Consider the following 23773-nt stretch of genomic DNA (forward strand, 5'->3'; position numbering starts at 1 on the left):
GAATAAAAAAGAGTTCCTGCATGCAGGCGTGTGTGTGTGTGTGTGTGTGTGTGTGAGAGAGAGAGAGAGAGAGAGAGAGAGAGAAACCTACAGCCAGCATTATATTAAACAGTAAAAAACTGAAATCATTTCCTCTAAAATTAGGAACTATTTTAAATGAGGGTGTCCAATCCCCTCATTCTCTTCTTTTTTTTTTTTCCCTGCTATCAGGGATTGAACTCAGGAGGCTTGTGTTCTCATTCAGCGTTCCTGCTCATGGATAGTAATCTATCACTTCATGGCCTTCAACCTGTCACTTTGCTGGTTAATAAGCGGAGAAAAAAAAATCAGAAAACAATCCTCTTCACACTATTCTCTAAGACAATAAAATAGCTGTTAGAACCAGGTTAAATTAAACAAATAGAGTATCAATTAGACCAAGGAAGAATAAAATTTAACTGGGATAAACAAGTCCCAGGTAACCTGAGAAACATAAGTACAGATCCTAGGAATGGAACAAACTGAGACCTGGCATTTACTGAAATTTGCAATGTGAGTAAGGATAGAGCCAAACTTGAAAGGCAGGATCTCCCTGGAGAGAAAAACTCCAGGCTAGTCATTAAAAGGAGAAATTCCAAAGATAAAGGCTAGTAGTAAATTGGTGAATTTAAACACCCGGTTACTAGAATTTGGTAAATAATAATGGAATACAGAAAGAGCCAGAAAACCCTGAAGGTGGTTTGATTTGGGATGTGATAAGTAAGAAGTCTGGAATGTGTTCTGGTCAATATGAACTAAACCCCAAACTGAGAAGTGAAAAAAAGGGAAATTGGGGAAAGAACATTGCCTTGTGACTTATTGCCTTGTCTACTGGAATGACTGGAATTGTAATCGCTATTTTGTAATCACTAACTGCTTCTGGAACTTGCCTCTTTGCCAATTGGGAAACTATCACTGGCCACCTGTGAGTGACCCCTTTGCTGTTTTTTTCCTTTTAAGCCTACCCCATTTTGAGCTGCATTGCTGTTCTTCACTGTCTTGGTATAGCGAGGGGCAGCTGCCGTGGCTATTAAATGATTCCTAGCCCTATTGACTGAATGTTGGTGACTCCTTTCATAGATTGTGGGTTCGAGTCCCACCAGCCCCTGGAAGTTGGGATACTTCAATAACTAGGAATTATTTTAGCTAAAGAAGTGAAAGAACTCTACCAAAAAACTATGAAACATTGATGTAACACTTGAAACTCTGAAACTATCATGTGAAAGCTAAGAGAAAACATTGGCAGATATAAGCATAGAAAACAACTTCCTGAGTAACTCAACAAAAAAGAACAAAGATCAAAAAATGGTATTACAAATCTTCTACACGGCAAAGGAAACAGTCACTAGACTGAAGAGACAACCTACAGAATGTGAGGAAATTTTTGCCAGCTATGCATCTGAGGAGGGGTTAATAACTAGAATATAGAGGGATCTCAAAAAGCTAAAGTCCAAAACAACCCCTCTTTACTAAATGGGCAAAAGAATTAGGGATAATTCTTGAAAAAGGAATTACAATTGGCCAATTCTTACATGAAGAAATGTTGAGCATCTCTGACCATAAAGGAAATGAATACCAAAACAACACTGAGATTTAATTTCACCCCAATCAGAGTGGCAATCTTCAAGGAAACAGAAAATTCTTGAGGAGGAAATTGGGGGAAAGAAACCCTTATGCACTGTTGGTGGGAATGTAAGTTAGGGTAACCACCATGGAAAGCAGTATGAAGGATCCTCACAATACTAAAAATAGAGCTGACAATACCACTCTGGGGCATAACTTGGTAGGAATATAAGTCAGATACAATGAAGGCACTGGCACACCCATGGTTACTACAGCACTACCTGCATAGTCAAGCTGTGAATCAGCCTAGGTGCCTTTTAGCTGACAAAATGAGTAAGTAAAATGGAGAACCTATAAAAAAAATAGAGCAATATGTAGCTATAAAGAAGAAAAAAATAATGTCATTTGCAGGAAAATGGTTAGAATTAGAGATTATTGTCATGTAAACAAGCCAGGTTCAGAAGGACAAAGGTTACATGCTTTGTCTCATATGTGTCTCTAGAGATAACATATATATATATACATATATATGTATGTGTAGAGATAGAGAGAGATACAAAGGAAAGTGTGGGAATAATTGTAGGACTCTTTAGGGGGTGAGGAGAGAGAGGGAAAGCAAATGATGAGGAAGGAAGGCAGTGAACAATACTGAAACACAGTGTGTCTATACATGAAGATGCCACGAAACAACTTCTAAAAGTTGGTACAATGCAATGGGATAGGGGATCAGCGTACAATGCATATACGTGCAAAATACTACAGTGAATACCCTTTGTGCAATTCTCATTAATTTCTTTTAGTGGGGAGAGATTAGTCATGGGGCTTGAAATTAGGGTGCTATCCCTGAGCTCAAGGCTAGCACTTGACCACTTGGAACCAGAGCTCCACTTCAGGTTTCCTGGTGGCTAATTGGAGATAAACATCCCACAGACTTTCCTGCTTGGACTACTTTCAAACTGTGATCCTCAGATCTCAGCCTCTGGAGTAGCTAGGATTGTCTACATTCCTAGCTGGCCACCAGTGCCCAGCAATACCTTCTTTTATTTTCCCCAAAGACTTTACAAGAAAAACAACTCATGTAAAAAGGACATGGGCCAGGCTCAAGAGATACAGTGCTTATCTATCAAGTGTAAGGTCCTAAGTTCAGGATTACCAAAAAAAGAAAACTATTAGCAGATGCATGGCATGTGCATCTTCAGTCTTCCTCCATGCCCGTGGGCTACAACCCTCACTGGATTGTGAAACACACAGCTGAGGCAGTCTCCTCCAAAGGAGATGGAGTAAAATTGTGTTAGCTCAATTCTTGAAACATCCCAAGATCTGAAAATATAGAGACTATAACCCTGTGGCCTACACCCCGGCCACTGAGCTCTTTTCAAATGCATCAAAGGGCATCATTGCATCTTCTCACTGATGCTCTCTATTAGCCAGCATAGGACTGACAAAGCAGGTTGCCGGCCTCTTCATCTCAGTTATACTTCATGTGGATTTCAATGGGCATCCTTAAATTCTATGATTCTGTCACCAGGAGAACATTCTGCTTTTAATTTGGATCCTTTTCCTGTTATCCATCCATTGACTCAGGAAATCAAATTTCATAGCAATATAGTTTGCAATTTTCCCCCTTGTCATGCATATCACTGCAAAATTTCTACTGTATTGTGTAAAATGTTAAAAGAGGAACAACTCTGGTCTTTTTCATGATTTATCTCTCTCACCCCCCAGGCATCTCACTTTCACCCCCTCAGATTCTGCTCCTCAGTTCTTACATTTCATATCTATTCCCCAAACCTCCCTTCTACCATCTGGTCCTAACAAACCCTGGTCTGGCTTGTAACAACTTTCTTGTTGTGTTATGAAGTTTCCATAAATAAACATTGTCTTTGGTCATTTGCTCTTATCTCTTTAACACAGAAAGATGCTAGTTGGGCAGGTCTTTTAAAAAATACCCTACACGTCCACACCAAAAAGTTAAAATTACAAACTTGTTTTTAAAAAAAATGCAAGGATGCTAGGCACGGGTTGTTCATGCCTGTAATCCTAGCTACTCAGGAGGCAAATATCTGAGTATCACAGTTTAAAGCCAGCTCAAGCAGGAAAGTCCAATAAACTACTCAGAAAAAGCTGGAAGTGGTACTTGGCTCGAGTGGGTAGAGCACTAGCTTTGAATACAAAGACACTCAGGGACAGTTCCCAGGCTCTGAGTTCAAGCCCCTATACCAACGGGAAAAAAAAGGCAAGGAAGGTATTGTGTCAGTTGACTATTACGTCAAAATTCAGTAAGTGAAAAGCATAGTCTCTTTTCTTTTTGCTTACAAAGTTAAATAGCACCAGAGTGGTTTTCTCTAAAGCAATGTATAAGCTCTTGTTATCATCTCCTGTATTTGATGCAAGTCAGTTGGGTGTAAGAAATTAGAAATCTTATCATTTTTGCTCTCATCCCAAATATGAAATAGGTGGAAAAAGTGAACAACCGTTCCATAAAAACACAAAGAAAAAATGGAGATGACAAATAATAGGCAAGAGAAGTATCCCTTTGATGGATGAATGTCAGGCCAAGTAGACAAAAACTTTTAGTGCTTTATAAAACATGGAAAGGGGAGAAATTTAAGTGAAAGATATCACCAAAGACACATAAAATTTCTGTTGATAGGAAGAAAGTTTCTTTCTGATTTTTAAATGGACAAAAAAATGGGAAAATCAAAACTATGATTCATCAGGAGAAACGCCAGCATTCTCAGAGTTTTAAGAGGAATACAACAAATCACTGTAAGTGGTAATGAGAGTGTTCTAGGGAAATGGCATAATTACTTATTTTCAGGAACCACAATTTCTAAATTGATTATAATGTCTGGTACTAATTGATGATTAATTGTTGAGTGCTTTGCACCTTCTAAGCACTCAATAAATATGATTGATTGAAATGTCACATACAAAACACAAAGTAACATTTACAAAGCAATTGTCCGAGCAACATATTAACTGGGAAAGTTAACACACACATGAAGATATAGTAGATATAAGATATAGTACAAAGAAGTAGAAGTAGATAGAAGATATAGAAGAATTAGTAAATGAATAATAACAGTAATAATAATAAGCCATACCTTCTCTGTGTCAATGCCTTTTGACATGGACCATGTAGAAACGATATAATCCATGACTCGTTCACTAAGGCCTTTGGGGACCTGATAGAGTTTTAGGAAGTCCCGAACATTATTTAGCATTTCATGGTATCGATTGGTGTTGGCATACATTTGCTGGAAAATTGTGGTAACATTTCCAAAAATAGTTGCATAAAGAAGAGCTGAAAGAGAAGAAATGATGAAAATAAAATAAATATCCTGCGAGAAAAAACATACAAAATTGACTAAATCAGGATGCACTTGATAGCAACGTCTTCATAAACTTACAGTTGTTGCTGCCTATGAAACTCGTCGGATCCTATCTAGAACCTGCTAGTCACTCGGAATCATCCAGATGATGCTAGGAGCAAGGCATCGCTCTAGCCAACATGACTAACCATGGTTAAAATGGTGGTTTTAAAAGAATGGTTAAAATAGCCCATAGGGAATCAAATGATGCAAATATGTATAATCTAGCCTTATAATTAAAGTTAGCCTCCAGTCTTGCACTTCTGAATTTAATCAACTGGAAATTTTCCAGGGATTAATGTCTGGGATTTAACATGTGTACACCTTCTTATGACTTAACTCCTACCAACTTTTGGAGTTCTTCTCTTGTTATAAATATTTTTGATAGAACATCAGCAATATAGGGACTGGAGACAAATTTTCAGGCTATTTGGGGGATAATTAGGATTGGGATTAAATAAAATCTGGGAGCCGGTGGCTCACATTTGTAATCCCAGCTACACAAGGGAGATCTGAAGGATCACAGTCCAAATCCAGCCTGGCAGAAAATTCTGTGAGACTCCATCTCCAAATAGTCAGTAAAAACCTAGGTTGGAGGTGTGGGTCAAGAGGTAGAGCACCAGCAAGCAAGCAGAATGCCTTGGGTTCAAATTCTGGTACCAGTAAAGATTCTTTGTTAATGTTGAAATAAAACTCTGAATGCCTGTAGTTATTAAACTCTTGTCAGTAGTCTAGTGACTACAAGCATTTTAAGAGTAAAGAAAGCTTGCTGACAACTATTATTTATCCACAAGAATATTTGTGAGCAGAAAGGACTGCTACTCCATCCTGAATTCATAATTCTACAAACCAATCTGGCCAGGCTAATAAACACTGACCTGCTACATCAAAACACTTTAAAAGTTGTTGAGTTTGGTCTAAACTGAACATGCTTCCTAATAAACTGAAAACCAGGCAGCAATGATTTCCATCTTGTACCCTGAAAATTTATGTCTCTAAGCAAAGCATGAGCTGATTCATCTTTCAGTTTCATCAAGCAAGTCCTATTTAATGAAAGTGGCACAAAAATCAAGCTGTGGAAGCAACTTCAGATCCATTATGCCATTCAGGAGAAATCACTTGTTTCTACAAGCACCATTGTTATCTTCTGAATAACAAATTGTAATTTCACAACAGAAATTGATTGTTTTTACAAGCATTTAGTTTTTTTCTACTGTTCTTTGGGGGAATTACATACCAATGCAGGACAATTTTTGAAATAGATGATATTTGGTCAACATTAAGTAGAAATATAATGTCCACATTTCTCAATGGAACTCTTTAAGCCTTTGGATATTCACATTTGAAAAGAAAAAAAAAAGCACAGGCTTTCTGCCCCTCTTCCACCATCACTGATACGAAGAATGACAGAGAAATAATTATTTAGAAGAACCATCTAGCAAGGACAGAATTTCATGTTTTCATAAAGAGAAATAAGGAGAAAATATGTTTTTAAAATAATGGACATTTTAAGAGTGTGTGAGATGATGTTCTGGCTCATGTTTTGGAAGAAGGCCCAATTTTCACAAATTTTCAATTAATGTCACAGAACTGCCTCTTGTTGTGATGTATTTAACTCGGCTCTCTAAGATAATTATAACATTCTGCATTTACTGAAATATCTTACTTACTGTTGCCTTCTTGTTTAACAAATTTCCACACAAAGAAGTGGAGCAAGATGGTAATAATGTCCCATAAATAAACATCTATCTGAATAAATATTCCTTCACACATAAAATCACCTTTGCAAGAGCTAAGGAAACAAGGTAACAGTACCTGGTTTCAGCAGAATGAAAAGGATTTCCCAGGACTACCCTCTCCAACTCCAAACAGTGTACTGTGCTTAGAGGAGAAGGAGAAAATTAAATCTAGACATTAGACTTGAAACTTATTACAGTCTTGCCAAGGTAAAATCCACTCCTGTAGCATCTCAGACCACTGCCTGCAAGCAGCCTGGTGCCACAGGACTTTTCTTCCATCACCCCCATTCGCTAACTCAAGGGACACAGTGTTGGGAAATGTTCCATCACTTGCAGAATAGGACAGGAAAGTAAGCAAAACTTAGTCGAAACTCAGAGCCAGGCTAGGGAAACCCAACACTGAGATTTCCATAGTTCTTGTCCATAGGCCGATGCTCACTGACAGGGTTTCTTGACCTGGTCTTGGTGCTAAGTAGAGACCCGAAGCCCTAATGGAATGGATATTCTAGCCAAAATCACTTCTAGCTGGCTGCACTAGTCTTGAGCTTGAGTATATCACATCAGCAAATATGACCTGTGCTTGTGCTGGTAAACTGTGTGGTGGCATACAGGGTACCTAGGAATCACAATATGAAACAAATGATTGTCCAGTGGGGGAAGAAGAGGTAGGTAGTTTTTGAGGAACCTATGTTCAGTGCCTCCACAGTAAGTATGAGACAGAATCCTGTGGCCTCTGATGGTAGGCCAGGCACTATGGGCAAGATATTTGGGCTTACCCTACTCTTAGGCAAAGACTTGCAGTGAGGAGGAACCAATGCTTGATAAGAAATGTACTCACTATCTTGCCCATGTAATTGTAACCCCTCTGTGTGGTATTTTCACAATAATAATTTTTAAAAAAGAATGACAAAAAAGAAGCTATACTTTCTTAGACATCCTTTTGATCAATCCTGAATAAAACCAAGTATGAATGCATCACAAAATGTGCTATGTGATTTCTTGTTTCTTTTGCATGTTCTTCCCCCTATGGTATATCCCCTGATGTCACTGCATTTGATTTTGGTACCCTGGTATTGTATATATATCTGAGTTAGGGAAGGAAAAGGGAACAATAGACTGGCGAGACAAAGGACAAGGTGGGAACCAATGCAACAGTGATATACATAAGACAATATGTTGGAAATGATCTGTACAACTTGGGGGAGTTGAGGGGAGGGATTGTAGGAGAAAAATGAGGGAAGGAGTAACAACTTTGACAATCAATGTATTATTACTTATGTAACTGTAACACCTCTGTACAGCACCTTGACAATAAAAAAAAATAAAGAAAAAAATTGGTCTCAAAATGCCCAATAGTGTTGGGCATTAGAGATAATGCAACCATGGCGGACTTGTAGCAAACCTGAAGCTAGTGTCACTTACTACTAAAATAGTTACAATGAACACAAGCTCAGAGAAAAGAAGCAACCTGCTTCCAATTTCTAAAACAAGAATAAACAAAGCAAAATTATGAAGTCTGGAATAAATACTTCCTCCTTCAAATATGCAGATATTCTTGCATGCCAATGAGCATTAAGAGCTTTCAGGAACCTATGATGACACATGATGTGTGTGCCACCCACAGTGATGATAAAAGCATGAAATCATAAATCTGTACAAACTCCTAGAGAATTTAAAAATTATGTAAACAAAACTGAGCAAACTTCAGGAAAACATTCAGTAACAATTCAATATCTAATCAGAGAAACTGAAGACGGAAATAATTTAAGAAACAATAGAGCTTGAAAGTACATGAATTGAGATTTTTAAAAGTATGATAGGAAGCATTGATAAATCAAATAAAAGCAATAATTGTAAGCTCAAGAAAGGTTAAATGAAAATATAGTCAGATAAAAATAATGAGGAAAGGAGTTCTGGGAAGATGGTGGAGGAGAACCTGGAGGCTAAAAATAATGAGGAAAGCATATGAGAACTCTCAAAGATCAACAATCAAACTCAGTTTAATCAAATCTATCACAAGACCTGATAAAATCAACCTCCCAAATGTTAAATACAAAGAGGAGATGCTCAAAACAGCAAGAGAAAACAGTGAACACATTGTGGTTTTTCAACTGCCCAACAGCAGGCTTCCTAGAAGAAACCTCGCAGTGATAAGGCATAGGATGAGATGGTCACATGACACAGGGAAAAAAACGCTAATAAAAACACTATACATTGCAAAGTTATCCTTCAGAACTAAAAAAGACATAAAGACATTCCCAGGCAAGTAAAAGCTCTAAGAATTTATTGCCACCAGATCTGACAGATTAAAAGGAAGAGATGTTAGTAAGATGAAAACATTGAAAGGTATAAACTTACTGGTAGGATTAACTATGCATACAAATTCAGAAAGACCTAAGATTGTGAACATGGTGCTTACAACATTTATATAACATCAAAACAATAACCACATTAGTATGTGAAAAGATAGCTATACAGAAAGAGGCAAAACAGAGTATCAAACATTCAAAATAATGCCAGGTGCTGGTGGCTCATGCCTGTAATCCTAGCTACCCAGGAGGCTAGATCTGAGGACTGTAGTTCAAAACCAGCCCACGCAGGAAAGTCCATGAGACTCAACCTCCAGTTAACCACAATAAGAGAAAAAGAAAAGCCATATGTGGATCTGCACCTCAACTGGTAGAACATTATTAGCCTTGAGCAAACAAACTCAGGGATAATGCCCAGGAAGGCCCTGAGTTCAAGCTGCAGAACTGGCACCAAAATTTCTTTCTTGCGATTGTTTCTAACGTATTTATAAGGTACTGTGTGATTTCTTTGTTGCTTTGTATGTCCCTCCCCAACGGTGTAACTCCTGTTTTCACTGTATTTGATGCTGGTATAAGTTGGGGAGGGGAAGGGAAAAAACAAAGTGTTTAAATAGGGATACAGGTGGACCCATTGCAACAAGACGCTATGTTGAAACTTTACAATTTAGGCAGGGAGTAAGGGGAGTGTAGTTGAAGAAGTGGGAGGGAAGGGATGGTAGGGGAAAAACAAAAGAGGAGGCAACAATGCTTGATAAGAAATGTACTCATTACCTTGCTCCATGTAACTGTAACCCCTCTGTACAGTATTTTCACAATAAAAACCTTATTTAAAAAATAATAATAAATAAGGAAACAAGACCTTTTATTTCTTTTTTAGTTTTTAATTTTTTATAATTATGTCTTCTTTACCTTACAAATGGTGTACTCACATGTAAATCTTCGGGAGGGTGTAAGGAAGAGCACAGAACTTTTAAGGGAAAAGGGTGAAAAAGTATAGCAGTGGAGCTCACTGGACATGGATGAAAGTGAACTCTACAACTCATGGGTGGAGATGGGAGGGAGGGACTGGAAGAAAGTGAGGGAACAGAAGATACTGTGTGAAAGGAAATGTACTCATTACCTAATTCACATAAATGTAATTCCTCTATATATTACTTCTATAATAACAATAAAGTAAATTTAAATTTTTAATTAAAAATAATAGATGAACAAAATGCATTATAATGAACTATTTGTGGTGTCAGAGAAGGAAGAAAAAAGGGTAAAATACATAAAAATCATGAATAATTTTAAAAGAAAAGAAAAAGGAAACAAGTTTCAAAATGGTAGTAGTAAGGCCTTATCTATGATTGCCTAAAATGTAAATGGATGAAAAGAAACAGGGCAACTGAATGAATAAAAAGCAACACTTTATATATGCTAAAAGACAACATGTTTTATTCTTTTGGGTGCATTAAATGTGTATACAAATACATACAGTTAGTTCTTCTCATTCAGGTCTCCACTCCAAACCTCACTCCTCACAGAGGCCTTCCCTGACCAACAATGCTTTCCTCCAAATTATCACTTTCCATTCTCTACTGAGGTTCATGTTTATTTATCACTTCTGTACTTTCTATTGCATATTGATTTATGCAAACAAATTAGACGATCTACTTCCTTTTGGACTAACTCAATAGATGGAAGTGTAGCCTTGCAGTTCTGCCCATTGCCAAATTCTTTGAGTCTCAGATGGATGCTTTCTGTGAGACTCTGCACAGGCCTCCAAACTCCAGGATTCGTCAGTTCCATTTCAGCAATAACACCTGCATTTCTATTTTCCATAGTTGTTAAGTATGAGAACTACATGATATATAGTCCTATAATATTCATTCTCACAGGACTTGAAGGTTTCCCTCAGAGAATTGTATTAGATGAATTCTCAGTAGCAGACACAGGTGACATGCAATATTGAGTCTATGCATCTTAAGATACAGTTGATCATTCTTGCATACATTATTATGAATGTTCCCTCTGGAATTACAAATTCCATAGAAGTAGGTGTGGCCGAGTGATCTTTGCTCACTACTACATTCTTCCACCAAATGAATCAATTTCTGAGACATAGTTGTTAAAATATTTTCCCAGTAAATAATACTCCAAAAACTATGAAACCATTTTCCAGAAACATTACCTTTAACATAAAAATACCCCTCCTGGTAAAATAGGAAAATTAAATATTTTAAAAATAAAGCTATAGCCCCCCCAAAATAAATAAAAAATAAAGTAACCCATATCCTAGCTATATTAAGACTATAACTATATTTCAAAGTCCCATATTTATGGGACTATGATCTAATTTTTAAAAGATCTATTGCATTTTTTTACTTTAGAATGGAAATAACATTGTTAATTCACCTACTTTATTAGTAATAACTATAATTTGTAATAATTGGGATTTTCTTTTGCCTGTGTCAGGTTTTGAACTCAGGGCCTTGGACTTATTTACTTGTTCATCACTGATACTCTTGAACCATACCTCCAATCTAGCTTTTTGTGATATTTTAGAAATCAAGCCTTTTGGACTTTTATGCCTGAGCTGGTTTGAACTTCTGAACTTAAATCCTTCAGATCTTAGTCTCCCAGTAGCTAGAATGTCAGGAGAGAGCCAAAATTTTATGAAGAAGTCTTTTTTATGTTTTTTTTCAGGCTTTTGGACTTAATATAAGTGCTAATTTTATGAGTTATATTTATTTAGAAAGTTTTAGTAATCCTGGTTTACACATCTGTATATGTCTAATCTAAAAAGTCTTATGTTTTCTTTATTTACTACAAGGGATTAGTGTGTGTGTGTGTGTGTGTGTGTGTGTGTGTGCGCACGCGCGCGCGCGCGTGTATGCACATGCATACGCGCATGCATTCTAGTCTGGGAACTTGAACCCAGGGCTAGGGCACTGGCCCTGAGCTTTTTTTGCTCAAGACTAGTGCTCTACATGGAAGTGGCACTGTGGTTCAAGTGCTAGAGCGCTCTCCTTGAGCTGAAGAGCTGAGGGATAGAGCCCAGGCCCAGATTTCAAGCCCCACAACCGACCACAAAAAAAAAAAAAAAAAGACCGGTGCTCTACTGCTTGATCCACAGCTCCACTTTCAGCTTTTTTTGGTGCTTAATGGGAGTTAAGAGTCTCACAGACTTTCTTGCCTAGTCTGGCTTCTCATATTTCAGTCTCCTGAATATCTAGGATTACAGGTGTACGCCACTGGCACCCCATTAAAGAGATTATTTTTCAAAATAATTATGAGATTAAAGATGGCTGCAAATTCCTTGATACCCTTTCCACTGAGTAGCAGTATTTATATCGCTTTCCCCTTGAATATAGGTATATCTCATGATTATTCAACCAATGGAACTGGGAATTATGGTTGTATGCCATGGAAACTTCCAATACATCAATATTTGAACCTGTTCTTAGAATCTTATTTGTATGCTATAAGGAAACCCAGTATTCTCCCATGCACTACTCTCACAGAGAGGAATTAAGACTGCTGGCTAGTACCGTTGGCTAAACACCAGTTAAAAATCTATCCTTGAACTGAAATGTCTGAATCACTGATGGGGTTGTATATTTCTGATAAGAAGATCATGGAAGTGGCTCCGCCATCACCATCCTTCCTATCAATACTCATGATACTTAATTTTAAAAAACGACATATTACGAAAACAAGCTTTACAACGTTGGTGAGGGGGGGCAGGGAGGATTGAGTGGGGGATGGGGGGAGGCTGGGAAGGGATGTGAAGGGTAAACAAAGGAGGAGGCTGCAATGCTTGATAAGAAATGTACGCATTATCCTGCCCATGTAATTGTAACCCCTCTGTACAATGTGTTCACAAAAAAAAATAAAATTAAAAAAAAAAACAAAAAAAACCCCGACATATTACAATCACTTGTGATTCTATAGGTAACTCACAGTTTGACAGCTATCTAGCTGAGCCAATTATGGAGTGAGGTTTCCAGGCCGATTCAAGTCATTCCAGTTGATCCTACGTAAACTAGAAGTAATTATGCCCTCCTCCCCCTGCATAACTAAATATTTGGGAGGGTGAGTTGGTTCTTTTCTATAAGCCAACTAAGTCTGATTAGTTATACAACAATAATGACTTGGTATACATCAACAATGGCCATAATAAAGCAGAACAGTTCTCAGTTGAGTAAATAAAGCTGGGAGAGGAGGTTAGAAAGGGACTTTATAACACACATTACAGTCCCAAAGTATATTCTGGAAAAGAACCTTTGTAAATATGTAATATCGTTTTGTATTTTAAATTGAAAATACCTATTTTGTGTTACAAATAAATATTAAAATCATGAATGACTGTTTGAGATTCTCAAAAACAGACAGGTTAAAAGGTTAAAAGACTGAACAATGCTACAATAACAAATTATAGTATTCATTCAAGAACTGTTCAATTCAAGCCAGTCCTGGTGGCACATGCCTATAATCCTAATATTCAGGAGGATATGTGGAAGGATTGTGATTTGAGGTCAGCATGGGCTAACAGCAAGACTGTGTCAACAAGAACAACAACAAAATGCTATAAATTCAATATTAAGTATGTACCAGCCCAATAATAGCCACTAGGGATATGATGATTTAAAAAGACACAGACATAATCCTACCCTCAAGTAGTATCCATTATTTCTTATAGAAAAGTATTAGTCTCTAATTATCCCAGATCCCATTCTTTGAAAGAAAGTTAATCTTTTCTCTTTCAGAGTTTACAAAATTCAACAAATACACTTTCAGCCATTCTAAGCGTATAAATGAACTGTGGTTTATTTCTCAGGATTAAATGATTTGTAGAACAAACAGAAATCTATCTTCAGGTAATTAATTGTAACAACCACCACCCATGAGTTGCTCATGACAACAGATTTTTATCAGCAATTTTCGCTTCTCTGCACGGCTGTATTCTGAAGTTCGTGCACTTTGTTTGCTCATCAGCTCGATCTGCATCCATTTATCCTTTATTAACCATCACCTTTTCTTAGATATATTGTGCCTATTCATAATTATAGCTAACATTTACTTTTCCTAATTGTCTTCCACTTATAATTCTTGGCAAATGTCCATTGGCTTTAGAGTGAATAGTGAATATTAACAAAGAAATGCATTCTTGGTAACCTATAGGGCCACATAAGTGGTCCAAATATCATTTTTCTTTCTATTTATATTCTACCTTTGTTGATGGTATTTAAGATGTGGTAGGAAAATGTAGTATCAGTCTGTGATTATCTGTCACACAGCTTATTGAAGTATTTGAAATGGCTTCTACTGGCCTTAGAGCAAAATGAAGACACTGATCTTCAGAAACCTACCAGTATAGAAGTCCCTCCCTCCTACCTCTTTCATAAGGGCTCCTGGTTTTCCTGGATAGTGTTTTAGCAATGACCCATATGTTTAGGGACACTCTAACCATCCATTTGTGACCCAGGCATTTTCTTTCTCTATTCTTCACTTAATCTACACTCTCCTTTTCCACCTCATATCTACCTTATGCTGATTATCCTGGTCAAAAAAATATCATTAATTACTTTGTTAGCTGTTAGTTATAGAAAACTACTTAATATATTATTCTTCTCAGGAAATGTTGGAATTCTGAAAGTGGAATACAATGACATAATCCAATGATTTGATTTTAAAAGCTGTTTAAACTAGCTGCCAATTCATGAGATAAATTAGGACAAAGAAAATGCTATTTTTAGAATGTATAAAATTTTAATAGATTATAGGAAGATGTCAGCAGTTCAGGGCTGACCTTATGATCACATTAATAACTGAGTTTGCCAGAATAACCAGACAATTACAAGGCAGTAATTGTTAGTATTATTTCCTGAATTTTCTAAAAACTGATTTAATTTTGGGAAGATAATCTTGAATCCACATTGATCAAAAGTGGGAGAGTCAGAGAGCAATGATTGGAAAGATATGAGAAGATGGTTAATTCAAAAAAATTCTAAGAACTAAATCCCTCTAAAGAACAATAAACACTTGGTGAATACTGGTTTCATCAGATCCATTTCTTACGGGTTACACAATAATTCCCACCTGTCAAGTGTCAGCAACCAGAGACAACTAGAAGTGAAAATCATATGCTAATTTCAGAAGCCTTTAGAATCTTCTTAGTGGCCATTGCTTCTTCTCTTCTGTGTCCCTCTCACCATCTTTATTTTTATTTATTTTACCTTGATTGTAAAGGTGATGAGCAGGGAGGTTTACAGTTACATAAGTAAGGCAATGAGTACATTTCCTTTTAAACACTACTACATCACTTTCACTTTCTCCCATTTACCCCTCCCTAATCCCCTGCCCTCCCAAGTTGTACAGTTCCTTTCCAACACAGTGTCTACTGAGTATCATTGTTGCATTAATTCATCCTTTGTCCTGCTGTTTCTTTGTCCTGCTGGTTCCCTTTCCTCCCACAGATCAGATAAACATATACAAGACAAAAGGTACAGAAAACTGAAACAGAAAAAAATAGAAATAATTTCATATAGGACATAATAAGAACTTCATGTTTCCAATACTTGGAGTTCATTTTGGTGCGCTTCATTATATATGGCCATATGCACTTAGTGATTGGGCTATTGTGATCTCCTGTTAAGAATATCATAGACATATTCTAATTATTAAAAATGAGGGAAACCATGTGACCTACTTTTCTTCGGGCCTGGCTTGCTTCTCTTAATATAATTTTTTCCAGATCATTCCACTTCCTTATGAATAGGGCAATATCATTCTGATGGAAGCATAGAACTCCATTGTGCATATATATCACACCTTGATCCATTCATCTACTGAGGGGCATCTGGGTTGGTTAAATCTACAAGCACAGCCATGTTCATGCCAGCATTATTTACCATAGCTAAGATATGGAACCTCTCACCATTGTAAGCTCCCTTCTCAGCTATACTCCACTGCCTAGGAATTCATACCCTCTTTTAGCTAACAAAAACTCCAGGTAAGTAAAAACAATGCTGGGATGAGGAGGATTGTTTAGGTACCAAATCAAATTTTCAGCAAGCACATCTGTTTCTATGCTAATATTGGAAAACTCCCTGTACCTCTGGAACTCAGAATCCAGCTTAGAAAGAAACAGAGGAAGGAGAAAAGTAAGGGAGCTTTGCAAAAGGTGCACAGCCATCTTTTCCTTGTCACAAAGGAAAAGAGACACTTTGATTTTGACACTATGTTTTCAGAATAACATCAGAGGTTCCAAGAAAGACTACAGCTTCAGTTGAATACAGATGGCTGAAGGAAAATAAAAATCTGTTTGTGTCAAGTGATGCAGAGCTGGACAAGGGTCGGCACAGCATACAACTCCACATTCTCAAACAGCAGAACCCCACTTGGAAAAGGCAGCATGACTGACATTTGGTTTTGGACAACTGAGGGTATTTTTTTGCTTTTTTTTTTACTTCTAAAATGTGCTGTTTTATAAATTTAAGAGATAACTGAAAGTTTAATCTGTTTCACAAATTACACAGCTGACAGAACATGCTATAATGTAGACCAAAAGGCAACATTACACATCCCTTCCACAATACACAAGAGGTGTTCTGAGCCATCTTTAAGTTGGGATATAATGCAGACAAGAAGACATTCAGGCTAAGATGGTGATTACATTACCAAACTCATCCCTGTAATGCAACAGAAAAAAAATCCTAATATCTCTATTAAAAATAGGGGGAAGGGTTTTGCTTTCTTTCCTTATGCTGACAAAGACAGAAACACTAACCAGGCATTCTTTATTATGAAAGAAATAAACCTTCAAAACACACTGAGTATAAAATTAAATTAAAAAAATACTGAGTATATACTTAAAATAGAATGTAACTTCTGATACGTGAATCTTAGAGAGCAAATTTCACAGGGAACATGAATAATGCAAATCACACATTTATAGTGTCCCCAACACTCCTCCGCTTTTGTATTACTAAATCATTCCTGTATTCCTTGTCTTTCCACTGCATTCTAGTTTAGTTCTGCCAGCACTTAGCTTGAAGGCAGTTTCTACCTGCAGCAGGCTCCTGTCTCCATTTTCTCAAATGCACGAACAAGCCACTGAACTCAAGAGTATGTAAACATGTCTTATCAACACACTAAGCCCTATCTTGAAAACAATGTTAGAAAGAAGAATTGGTCTGGGTTCAGAGCTCTATCAAACTACTACCCTTCTCCTGTCTCCTTTCTAATCTTATTAGGCCAACACTTCGTTCAAGGCAACCACAACACCTCTTCTGTCTATTTTGGCTCCCCTTGCCATGTGACTAAAGAAACTAAAAAGAGTTATTCAGGGCTGGGAAGGTGGCTCAGTGGTAGAGTGCTTGCCTTGCATACATGAAGCCCTGGGTTTGATTCCTTAGTACCACATAAGCAGAAAAAGCCAGAAATGGTGCTATGGTTCAAGTGGTAGAGCACTAGCCTTGAGCTGAAGAGCTGAGGGACAGTGCCCAGGCCCAGAGTTCAAGCCCCACAACCAGAAGGAGGAGGAGGAAGAAGGAGGAGGAGGAGGAGGAGGAGGAGGAAGAAGGAGAAGAAGAGTTAGTCATTCTTCTGTTTTGAATAGCTCTTATGCTCATTGCCTCTTTTCTATTAATATTGTATTAATATTGTAAGTTTGTATATAGCCAACAGGCAAATTTTTTTCTAAACTAGTTATTCTCACTTATTTTCCTCCTTAAAAATGTTTAGTATATTCTCATAGTCTATAAAATAAAGGCAGTCTGAAAAAACTGGAAGGATCTACACAATGGGGAAAAATTTATACCTACCATACTTAGTATTCCTCCTCCCTCACTCCCCCAATAAAAGAAACCATAGAGGCTGAACTCCTGGAAAGAAAAAAACTAGATCCTAACTTCACAACTTCAGCAGGGTGGTGGTAGAGGGGAGGGGGTAATTGTAGAGGTGGGAGGGAAGGGATGGCATGGGCAAAACAAAGGAGGAGGCAATAATGCTTGATAGGAAATGTACTCATTACCTAGCTCATGTAACTGTAACCCCTTGGTACATTATTTTTACAATAAAAAAACGTACTAATGTCTTTTCCAACCAAGTCAGAGGGTTTTTTTCCAGTGAATAATAGATAAAAGTTAATATAACCTAGCTATAAAAAAGTTGGAAGGCATTTTCATTCCTCCATAATTATAACAGAACAATAACACAAGTATATTTCTCTTCTCCACCTGCCTGACAAGGAACATAGATTATCTTGCTTTCTATTTAAGTCTATGCATAGCAAGCATTATAAATATATTCTCTAAACTCTGTAAAGCAGAATCAATAGAATCTATTTCCTTCATGAGGCCCAAGAATAGATATAACCATCTTTAACAAAATAGGTTATCAACAAAAACTGCCAACGAACATGAAAAAAATGAACATCATTTGGGGGAGTATGATTAGCTTGAATGAAAATACTTATTAAACTGTATGCACATGGTCCAAATTTTTATGGATGTTACTTTTAGACGCTTTAAACCACCAGTGCCTGGCAAGAAGGCCTTCTTAACAGTTATACTAAAATAACAGAAGAGGCTGTTGAGGGTAAACGAGACCTAATAATTGAGGCTACCATTATTTCAATTCTTTTTTATGTTGTCTCTCCCATTAAAAAAGACAGAGCCTATGGGCTTCTGCTTATCGCTCACATCAGACATACTCACTCTCTGAGTAAGTCTAGTCACGCTTTCAGCTAACATCTGGACTTAAATGGATTTCCTGTTCACACACCCAATACCATCTCATGTCTCAAGTACAGACACAACCACTTGACTTGGATGAATGTACCTCTCAGGCTGTCTCCTGTGATGCCTACAAGGAATTATGTCCTTTGCCCAGCCTTCAATGTTACTGTTCCCCAGATTTTTTTTCTTAATTTTCATCTGAATGAGCATAATGTATAAAAACATGCCTCTAGAATTTTAAGCCACTAGGTTCTCTTTTGTTTGCTGAAATGGTATACAGAGTAATTAAGCTGACTGAGAATTTAAAACAGACAGTGAAATCTGAAAGAATACATATATGAGAAGAGAAAAGTATGTTTTAAAAAGACAAAATTAGTTGGTTAAGGTGCAAGGAATTTTATTTGATAGAGCAGCCAACATCTGTGAAATGTGGTCTATTGGAACTGTAATTCACTGTGATGGTAACAGATGTTCCTCTAGAAAAAAATAGTTTCTGAATCAAATAAATTTCATTAATGTTGCATATTAATTCTCTGTCCCAATTCACATTAGCATATCACAATGCATATTAGCATATCAAAGCACTAAGAAGCCTCACAGTAAAGACAACATTTTTCGTTCTTGTTTGCTTTTGGAACCTTTTTGATCATTGGAAGCCTACAAACATTACCCTGATCTCCATGGAAAACTACTTTACAATCACAGTAGTAAGCCAGTGCAAACAGTGAGGTCTATAAAGGGCAATCCCATAATCCTGGGATATTAATATGGTCCAACACCTGAGCAGCTCATTTCAGCAAATCTAAAAATGGGCTTTTGTTGCATCAACCAGATGATGCAGAAAAGGATCTAGCCATGAAAGGTTCCACTTACCTGTAGGAAAAGCAAAAGTAGGAAGGAGTACTAGGTACTAAGTCTCAACTTGAGTTTGACCCAAAAACAACCTGGGCAGTGATGGAGAACAAGTAAAGAACATTCTATGGAAACCAGCAATGACTGTGGCTGACTCTACCACATTGTTGGGTTTTTAGTCACAGACTCTGTATTATTCCCCTGATACTGTGCTTCGTGGCTCTTAAAGCAGCAGCATTCTCTAGTGGGATTTTAAGCCAATGTTTAATTAAAAGGTAAAAATTCAATTAAAAAAAACTCATTTTGTGGTTTTAGATAAGCTAAATGGACAGGGAAAAACTAAAGGTAGACAAACTATCAGACCAGTCAGATCTCTGGGAAGAAAGAAATGGTGGGACCATGACTAGAGGTTAAAGAGAGAAATAATGGAACCAAAGGCATGAGGAAGAGCCCGCAGCTGAGGCCTGAAATTAAGTCAGAGCACTCTAACAGAATGCTATCTTTGCAGACTTGGAGGGCCTGTGCATCATCTGTGGTACCTTGGCACTTGGCATACTGAGTCTGGACTGTCTTCTTTTGTATTGATCTTTACCTTTGTGATCCTTTCTGAAAGTCATGTCAGTGTATACTTTTAGTTTCCCTAGAAGGAGTGCAAATTTATTATAGGCAAGAAAATAATTGTGCCACTCTTGGGCATGTACCCAGAACACTGCAAGCCAGGATACCATAAAAACATTTGCACATTCGTGTTCATTGCTGCACTATTCACAATAGTCACAGTGTGCAAACAGCCCAGATGCCCTGTAAGAGTGGATGAAAAAAATGTGGTACTGATACACAATGGAATTTTGCACAACCATTAGAAAGAACAATATCATATCATTTGCAGGACAAATTGCAGAACAAATAATGTTAAGTGAGGTAAGCCAAGCTTAGAGACACAAATGGCATATGTTCTCTCTCATATGCAGAAGCTAAATCTAAAATACACTGGGACATGATAAATTATATGGGATTATGGGCATTCACACACACAGTGAGAGGAAAGGAGGATACTCTTAGGGGAGGAGCACAAAGGTTCAATGCTTTTGTGCATTTGATCCTATGCAATAATATGTATCAAAATGATCTCCAGGAAATGGAAAATGAGATTTTTTTTCTCTGTTGCTGTTTTTGTGTTCTCTTATTTTTGTCGTATTTGTTCATTTATCTGTCTTTGGGAGAGTAAGGGGGCACAGAAATGGAGGGACAAAGTGTGAAGAAATGCACCAGTAGTATTCACAAGACGCTATGCTGAAAATGAACTATACAACTGTGGAGGAGGGGGGACTGGGAGAGAGCAAGTAAAGGGTGGCATTGTCCAAAAACAAATGTACTCTTTACCTGACCATCTGAACATCACCTTTATAATAACAGTATATTTAAAAAAAAAAAAAGAAAATAATTCTGTGCATTGCCTGGTACAATAGCTTTAACCAACATGAGCTTAATGGTTGTTAAACAACACGGTGGAATCTGAAGAGGACCCCTAAAGTCTCAAGCGTTGAAGGCTTCTTTTCAAGCTGATGGCCATTGAGCAGCGGCTGGATCAGGAGGGCATTAATTTCCTAAATGGGCTACTGGACGGTGGGGCTTGGTTGAAGAAATTCAATCATTGGAAGCATGATTTTGAAGGGAACACCCCTGCTGCCCTTTTCCCTCTCCCTGGTATCTTTCTATATTTCTGTTTGTCAGTCAGTCAGTCTGTCTATCCTTCCTGGCTGCCATGAGAAACTTTACTTGACCACCCCTTACCACCACGGTCTGACTGATCATGGCCCAGAAACAACAGAGCCAGTCAACCATGGTCTGAAACGTCGCTGCAATTAGGAGACAAAATAAACCCTGTTTCCTACAAGTTGTTGTTTTTGTCAGGTGCATCATGCCAATGATGAGAGACCCAGAAGTATGTGGCAGCACTAGAAATTATTTCTTATACAATAGTACACACCATTGACTTACTTACTAATATATCACTCTGTGCTTGGTTTATTTTAGTGATTACATACCATCTCTTGTTTGAACATAGGATCTTTTAAAAACAACATCCAGCCGGGCGCCGGTGGCTCACGCCTGTAATCCTAGCTACTCAGGAGGCTGAGATCTGAGGATCACGGTTCAAAGCCAGCCCAGGCAGGAGAGACCGTGAGACTCCTATCTCCAATAAACCACCAGAAAACCGGAAGTGGCGCTGTAGCTCAAGTGGTAGAGCGCTCGCCTTGAGCTGAAGAGCTGAGGGACAGCGCCCAGGCCCAGAGTTCAAGCCCCACGACCGACCAAAAAAAAAAATCCAAGAAAGAGTCATGTATAAGACATTCATGTCATCATGTAATTAAAGGAACAAATCTATAGGATATATGAAGGCATAAAATAGGCCCCATGGTTTCCCTTATTTGCAATAACTAGTATATGTCTGAGACAAGCAGAAAAGGTCATATAAGTTAATATTAGGTGAAATGAACCCCAAGATAAGTATTAAAATGTTCTTTCTTTCATGCAATTGTTTTTAACATATTTATAGGATGATTTCTTTGTTGCTTTGTATGTCCCTCCCCCATGATATAACCCCAGCTTTCACTGTATTTGATGTTGGTATAATTTGGAGGGGAAGGGGAAAAACAAATCATTTAAATAGGGATACAGGTGGACCCACTGCAAAAATGAGATGTACAAGTTATGTCGAAAATGAACTTTACAACTTTGGCGGGGGGGGGGGGGAAGAAGGGGGTTGGAGAGGGGGGAAGGATATGAGCAGGTGGGAGGGGGAGATGGGAACGGATAGGAAAGGGAAACAAAGGAGGAAGCAACCATGCTTGATAAGAAATGTACTCCTTATCTTGCCCATGTGATTGTAACTCCTCTGTACGGTATTTTCATAATTTAAAAAAAAGTACATCATCTGAAAACTAAAAAGTGGGATATATTGTTCCTAGAACCTAAGATTTTGAGAAACTGAATATTCTGCCTTTCTAAACTTCTTATTCTCAATCTATACATTTAACACTGATAAAAGCTTAGTAGGCTAAGCATGGTGATACGGGCTTATAGTTTCAGCCTACTTAGGAAGTAGAAATCAGAAGGTGATACAGGCTTATAATTTCAGCCTACTTGGGAAGTAGAAATCAGAAGGATCCTGGTTTGAGGTAAGCTGGACAGAAAAATTAGTGAGGCACTATCTTAATCCCTACATTGGGTTACAGTGCAAGCCTATGATTCTAGCTATGCAGTAGGCTGGACTCAAGCAGACACATGAGACTCTAGGGAAAATACAACCTAAAGTGACAGAAGCTGGAGGAGTGGCTCAGTGGCAAAGAATGAACCAAGAACTCAAGACCCTGAGTTCAAACCCCAATACCTCATCCCTCCTCTCTCAAAGAAGCAAAGCTTAGTGACTTGTTCATAATGAATAAATCCAATAGAAACCAGCTAACAGAAATGGTATTAATTTGATATGTTTCAAAGACTATCTGCACCATGATTTAATAAAACTTATTTTCAAGACTGTTTCTCCTGAAAGACGGTATAACCTATGAAATACTATGCGATAGATGAGGTAATCTCTTCTCTCACTATCAACCGCATTATATTCCTTTCTAATAACACTTGGTACCAAACACCTTTTCAATAAATTATTCCTGCCAAGAGTTGACATGTAGGAATAAAGCCATATCAAGTTCATTCTACTGGGCACATCATTGTGGCAGAAATGTCAGCTATAATAAACATGTGATGAAAAAGATCTTCAGGGCTCTTGTCAGGTAGTCCATAACCTGACAGGAGGTTAAAATTGAACATTTACATGAAGAGATTGGGGGGCTGAGGCTGACAGCTGCCATTACCACTGTGGAGAAGAATGCCACCTCAGCATCAGAGTCCTCGATTTTCAGGTACGCTCCATTCCTGTTCCCACTTCAGCCTTCAAACTAACAGGGATTGAGCATTCCTTCCAAAAATCTCTTCTCTCAGCCTAGATGGCCACTGCCCTGATTTAGGCACCCAGATCTCTAATAGTCTAATAGCACAACCACCTCCAGCCAGAGGTCCTGGCAAGTGATCAAACCCCCACTGGAAGAACTGAGTAATAGAAGGTTTTCTAGGGTAAAAAAAAAGCCTTGAAAAGGCAATGTCTTGGGCTGGGAAGGTGGCTCAGTGGT

The 23773-nt window shown here is 37.8% G+C and overlaps 1 protein-coding gene across 1 annotated transcript in view; it reads right to left on the reverse strand.

Annotated features, from left to right (window-relative positions):
* Kcnh5 (potassium voltage-gated channel subfamily H member 5) overlaps positions 1-23773 on the reverse strand; it is a 261532-nt gene that overhangs the window by 99118 nt on the left and 138641 nt on the right. The window contains exon 8 of the mRNA XM_042682565.1: positions 4689-4888. Within this exon, the coding sequence (XP_042538499.1) occupies positions 4689-4888 (200 nt within the window). The remainder of the gene's footprint in view (positions 1-4688; positions 4889-23773) is intronic.

Source organism: Dipodomys spectabilis, unplaced genomic scaffold (assembly GCF_019054845.1).
Source record: "Dipodomys spectabilis isolate Male_0828 unplaced genomic scaffold, ASM1905484v1 ptg000073l, whole genome shotgun sequence".
Classification (NCBI taxonomy): domain Eukaryota; kingdom Metazoa; phylum Chordata; class Mammalia; order Rodentia; family Heteromyidae; genus Dipodomys; species Dipodomys spectabilis.